General features: G+C 45.3%; 1 protein-coding gene across 1 annotated transcript; it reads left to right on the top strand.

Annotated features, from left to right (window-relative positions):
* The first annotated feature begins 1,145 nt into the window (after window positions 1-1,145).
* On the top strand, window positions 1,146-4,353 carry LOC136505573 (uncharacterized). The gene has a single exon (XM_066500739.1). It carries the CDS (start codon window positions 1,504-1,506, stop codon window positions 4,351-4,353), a length of 2,850 nt encoding a protein of 949 aa, XP_066356836.1. The 5' UTR covers window positions 1,146-1,503.
* The last annotated feature ends 1,602 nt before the right edge of the window (window positions 4,354-5,955 follow it).

Here is a 5,955-nt window from a genome sequence, read left to right as displayed (position 1 = left end):
GCTCAAATATCCATTTTAAGTTATCAGATTCTGAAATTCAAAATTTTGAATTTTTCAAATGACCTAAAATGTTGACATGGTCTATACTGTTACATGATAAAAGAAAAAATAAGTAGCCACCCGCGCTATTTGCGTGGGCCTCATATTAGTACCTAAGTAATGGGGTGCTACACCCTGGATACCTTGCTTTCTGTGTGCGTCAGGGTGATAGCCGGCTATTGCCCATCCGATGGACCTCGCACCCCGTTCTTGCGTGCAGTTCGCCCAACAGCCAACATTAGTATTGTAAGAGGTATGTCGATCCATTTGTTTAGACAAAATAAGGAACCTTTGAGTGCATGTTTTACAATGTTGAGAAAAAGGTATAGAAATTAGAGCAGGCAAAGTTTATCGGTTATCATAGAGATCTGACCTTCTCGTTGTATATTGTCTCTCCATAGGGTGGAGGTTCGTCTGCGACTGTCAAGCTAGAGCAATATATCATCACAATTCACAAATCATCTAGCGCAGCTCCTCGGTTTCCTGACACCGGCCTTGAGTAGCTGCTATACCCGAGTAAGTACAGACTGCTCGCTTTTGTTTCATAGTTGGATACAACGTTAATTGTTGAGAAATTACCTTTGCATTGCAAACTAGAGTTTTGTTATTTTGGCCTTGTTTAGATTGCAAGTTTTTTCACTCTCTCTCCGTCACATCAAATCTTTGGACACATGCATGGAGTATTAAATGTAGATAAAAAAAAACTAATTACACAGTTTAATTGTAAATTACGAGACGAATCTTTTGAGCCTAGTTAGGCCATGATTGGATAATAATTGTCAAATACAAACGAAAGTGCTACAGTGCCAAATACTGATTCCTAACCTCAGGCCTTGTTTAGATTGAGGTTAGAAATCAGTATTTGGCACTGTAGCACTTTCGTTTGTATTTGACAATTATTGTCCAATCATGGCCTAACTAGGCTCAAAAGATTCGTCTCGTAATTTACAATCAAACTGTGTAATTAGTTATTTTTTTTATCTACATTTAATACTCCATGCATGTGTCCAAAGATTTGATATGATAAAAAGAGAGTGAAAAAACTTGCAATCTAAACAAGGCCCCAATCTAAACAAGGCCTTCCTCAAGAGTGAGAGATAGTAGAATCCTCAACTTGTAACAAGCCTGATATATGGTGTGCATGGTCCTTATATACAGGAAGCACTGCACATCTTCTCATGGTTCTTAATTACTGAATGAAACCCACGCACAGATCCCCAGTCATTATATTTATAGTCAAATGAAATCAGCAGCAACTGCTATGCATCCCCAGTTTGATTCTTGGCTCTACCTCACCAGTGTTTATACAAAGTTGTGGTGGGGGGCTTAATTAATAAGCACCTCTCTTCGTTAATCTGTTGGAAACCATAGGGTCATTCAGTCGTGCGTGAGTTGTGACGATGTTTTAAATTTCTTCAGGAATTAACCGTGAGGGAAGGGTGGTTGTGTCATCGTCATCAGAGGATGATGATGGGCCTCGACCTCGATGATATCCGCGACCATGTGGCATCGCTGTTCATCATGCTGAACAAGAAGACAGCGATCTTGTTCCGCATCGAGTTCTTGGTGGTCCTCGCCACGCTTCTGTTCTTGGCCATGTTCTTCATGGACCTTTTTCGGCGCACCATCCACAGCCCGTTCATGAGAGCCGTGTTTAGCGTCTTCGACGCAGTCTCCGACTCCATCGTCGTGTACCTCCTGGGGGCCATACAAACGGCGCCTTTCAAGAATCAGCTGTTCCCAGTCTGGGCCCTCATGCTTGTCAATTTCCGCTACAGTGCAGACTACATCTCCGGCTATGGTGTCCCTGACCCTCGTGGGCGAAGGTTCGCTGAATGGAGGAACGTGGTCAAGCTACTGGGATCGGCGTTCTTGAACCGGACGCGTGGATCCCGTTTCACTGGCCCACTTTGGTTGGTCTGGGTTCTGCAGGTGATGAGGAGCGCCTACAGGTATGGATCACATCATATGGCATGCAGGTCCTTCTGGCATGGCAGGAGTTCGGAGCTTGTTGCAGAGCACATGCTTGCCATGCATAGCAGCAGCATGAACAAGGGAGGAGAATTAATGGACCCAGTCCCAGACCCAGCAGCGACGATGAAAGGCTACAAGTACTTGGTCTATGGAGAAACAAAGCTGCAGTGGCAAGGAGGTTTCAACAGACTAAAGAAGCCTCAGTACGTATTGTGTATCGACCAGCAGCAGGATCAGGATGCTACTGCTAACGACAACGACGGCGGCGGCGGCGCTACTAGAATCCACAGGCGCAGAAAGGAGAAGACATCGTCAGCACTGGTGCTGACGTTGGACAAGATCTGGGACTGTCCCATTCCCATTCATAAACAACCACAACCACATAGCCTGCAGCAGGGCCAGGGCCGGGGTGAGGATGATGATGGGAGTGGGACCAAGGTTCTCCCTCTGGCCTTCGCCCTGTCCAGGCTTCTGCGGTGCAGGCTCGAGGATGTGACGCTGCAGCCACGTATATTTGACATGAACCGAGAGCTGGTCAAGAACATGGTTGGCGGGAAGGTTGCTACCAGCGACAGTGATGCCCTCAGGATCATGGAGCTGCAGCTCTCCTTCGTCCATGACTACTTCAACACCCGCTACCCCATGGTGTTCTGGTGTGGCCTCCCATCCCTCTTCTTCAGCCTGCTGCTGTCCGTGCTGACCATCTGTGCCGTCTGCTGGCTCGCTGTGGACATCCGTAAGGTCTACAAGCCCCCCAATGGCGAGCTTGCACATGTGTTCAAGGGCTTCAATGTCGACATAATCATTACCTGGGTATTCATTTTCTTGATAGTTGTCAAGGAGATATGGGAGATGCGCACCTACTTACTATCAGACTGGACAAGCCTGATCATGTTGTGCGAGTATGTGCAGCGCAAGCGCAAGTGCAAGATCAGGAGCAAAGAATCTAAAGTAGATGCATGGTCTGACAGCATTCTGCTATATTTTTCGACAAGATCAAGGATCACTGATCAAAGGAGATGGCATGGATTTATTGACCAGTATGTCTTCGTGCAGTCCTATCATGACACGCCATGGTGTTGGAATCTCATTCACAACCTAACCACAGGACTAGTTCCCAAGAAGGAGGATGGGGCAGAGCTCAGCAGCCCCATTCAAATCCCCGAGTGTGTCAAGCAAGCAGTCCTGGAGAAGCTCGGCAGCATGATAGTGGAAGCCGCCGATGAACGACCTGCTGGAGATCGTTGTACTAGCACTAGCAGTCATCGTCGTCTACCAAGGGTCATCAGGACATTGTCCAACAGCAACCTTATCATCAGGCAGCAGCTGCAGAACTATCAGGCTTACTGCAGTACCGCACCCACAACCACGAGGAGCGCTCACGTCGCCCTGCCCACAACCTCTCATATCATTCTTGTCTGGCACATTGCGACCAGCCTCTGCGAGATGGAGCTGGCGACAAAACATGGTGTCAACTTGAGCAGCCCTGGGTTTCCATGGTGCCTCCTGTCTTGGTTCACTTCTTCTTGCTGCTGCTCATCCAAACCGTATCTTATGGACGTGGGTGACAAGGAAGATAAAGATAGCATCTTGTCATGGCTGGCAGGTTTTTGCTCATCCAATTCCAAACCGAGTCAGAAGACGACTCAAGGGAGGAACAAGGAAGTGAATGGTGGTAAGTTGCCTGAAGAGCTCCGGGAAACATATGTCACTGCGAATAGCTTGTCGCGGTACTGCGCATATCTGCTGATTGCTAAGCCTGACCTCATCCCTGATAGCTTCCTTGTTCCCAAGATAGTCTTCCAGGAAACCGTCAAGAGTGCCCGTGATGGTATCTTAAAAGGTTGTGGTTCATGTGGTTCATGTGGTTCATTACAGGAAAGGTACAGAGCCCTCAAGGACGAAGCAGAGAAACCAATCAAAGACTCTGAGAAGGAGGATGTGCTGAAACAAGGTGTGGCACTGGGCAAGGAGCTGCTTGATCATCTCACTGAGAAATCCTGCTGGGAGATCCTGGCAGGAGTATGGACAGAGTTGCTCATACACATTGCGCCCACGCGGAACGCACGGGCACACAGGAAGTGTCTCGCTGGGGGGGAGTTCATAACCCACATCTGGGCATTGCTTTGGCACTGTGGAATCCACAGCAGCAGCTTGTGGCCAAAGGACGACGTTGGGCCTGCTGGAAACAATGACAACAAGGGAACCAAGGAGCATGAGGCAAGCAACTCAAAGAGAGGAGCAATGTGGAGAAATGATGGGAGCTTGGAAATTGAAGAAAACTCTCAGGATGCGACACTGGAGACCACAAATGTTCAGACAGGTCCAAAACGAGACTGAAGGCAATTATCACCGATAGATTTCTGGTAAATCTGATATTTCTATTTTATCAGTGGAGTCCGATATAGTTAGTTTATCACCTAAACATATCAGTGATTTGAATTTCACCTGAAACCAACTAGCCCAAGAACTTGTAATATTTGGGCTTATGTTTGTTGTAATATTTGTGACCATATTTGCTATTTAACCAATGGAATACTTGTAAATATACATGAACCTATATGATGCTATACGGAATATATGCGCCATATGAGGATGGTATTCTCTCATTTCTAAATTATATCGTGCGGTTTTCTATGCTAAATTGTTTGGAAAGAATCTATATGGTTCCCTTTAAAGATTGAGAGTTTCTTTTTTCTAAATTTGGCTGAAATTCTTTTGTATGAATCACCGGTAGAATTCCGATATATTCAATCAGTGGTGGGCCTAGGATTTTGAGCCTGGGTATTCCAGATGTGAAAGGGTGTTAAAAAAATTTTGACAACCTAATGCATAGTAATATTTAACATGTATAATACCACTTTTTTTTTGCGAGGATGTATAATACCACATAATTGTAACAGTAGAATACATAGCAAATGTATAACACATAATTGAGCATGATTCATATACTCATAGAATCTGAGCACGACTTGAAAAAAATTTAACATAAAGAAGTCTCAGCAGTTCAACATACCAGAGTGGCAACATCTAGAATGTATGGATTGGAATCTTTATTTAGGATGATAGCATGATGCGTGGATTAACAGGGAACGGTTCAGTGATCGAATGTAAATATGAAATGAAAAAACATCAGTACCATCTGTTTCGTGGCATATATACGAACGGAATCACTCCGTGTCGTCGTCGTGGCTCTGGCCGGGGTGCGCGCGCAGAGCCGTCAACGGCCGGTGGCCTAGCGTGCTTGACTGCCTGACCTCCAGAAGCCGGCCGGGACGCCAGACGCCGCGCCGGTCCCGCGGCCCCGCACGGCCGCACAGCGCACAGGCGGGGATGGCCGACTGACCCTTGGCCCTTGCGTTCGCCGCTCGGAGCCTCGGAGCCGGAGCCGCACGCGCAGCCCGCCGCCCCCTGCGGCCTGCGCACGCTAGGCAGCTATGATTTGGGGGAAATGGGCGACAGGAGAGAGAGAGGGAGCAGACAACTTAGGTTTATTTATGTGTATACTTGTTAAAAAAGTATTTATAAACTGAGTTACACTGGATCCAATGAGTATGAAATTTTTACTACAGTTCAAACATACAATAATTAGCCTAACATAAAAATTTTACCACAATAGAACCATAAAAATTACAGCTATAAATTAATTATAAAAAAACATATATCTAAACCTATAGCAAAAATTTTGTACTAAAGCATACCATATTATATGTTCACTACGTAGATCTACTCATGTAAAGTCCAACAAAATTAGATTTTTCTATTTTATGATTTTTCACTGATTTACTATGATTTTTCAAAGATTTAGAAAAAATAAATAAAAAAGAAAAAGACAAAATCATTTTTGAAAACCGCTTATAACTGGTTAGGAAGGTAAATCGAATGGTTTTAAAAGTTCAATGGGCTGGTTTAACCGATTTTAGATTTTAGAGATGAAAAGTA

This window comes from Miscanthus floridulus, chromosome 14, assembly GCF_019320115.1.
Source record: "Miscanthus floridulus cultivar M001 chromosome 14, ASM1932011v1, whole genome shotgun sequence".
Taxonomy (NCBI): Eukaryota; Viridiplantae; Streptophyta; class Magnoliopsida; order Poales; family Poaceae; genus Miscanthus; species Miscanthus floridulus.
Note: the sequence above shows the minus strand (reverse complement) of the source record. Positions and strands in the feature narration are given on the sequence as shown.

Bases quoted from the DNA above. Each gene is read 5' to 3' on its own strand.
- LOC136505573 (XM_066500739.1), top strand. From the start codon at position 1,504: ATGATGATGGGCCTCGACCTCGATGATATCCGCGACCATGTGGCATCG.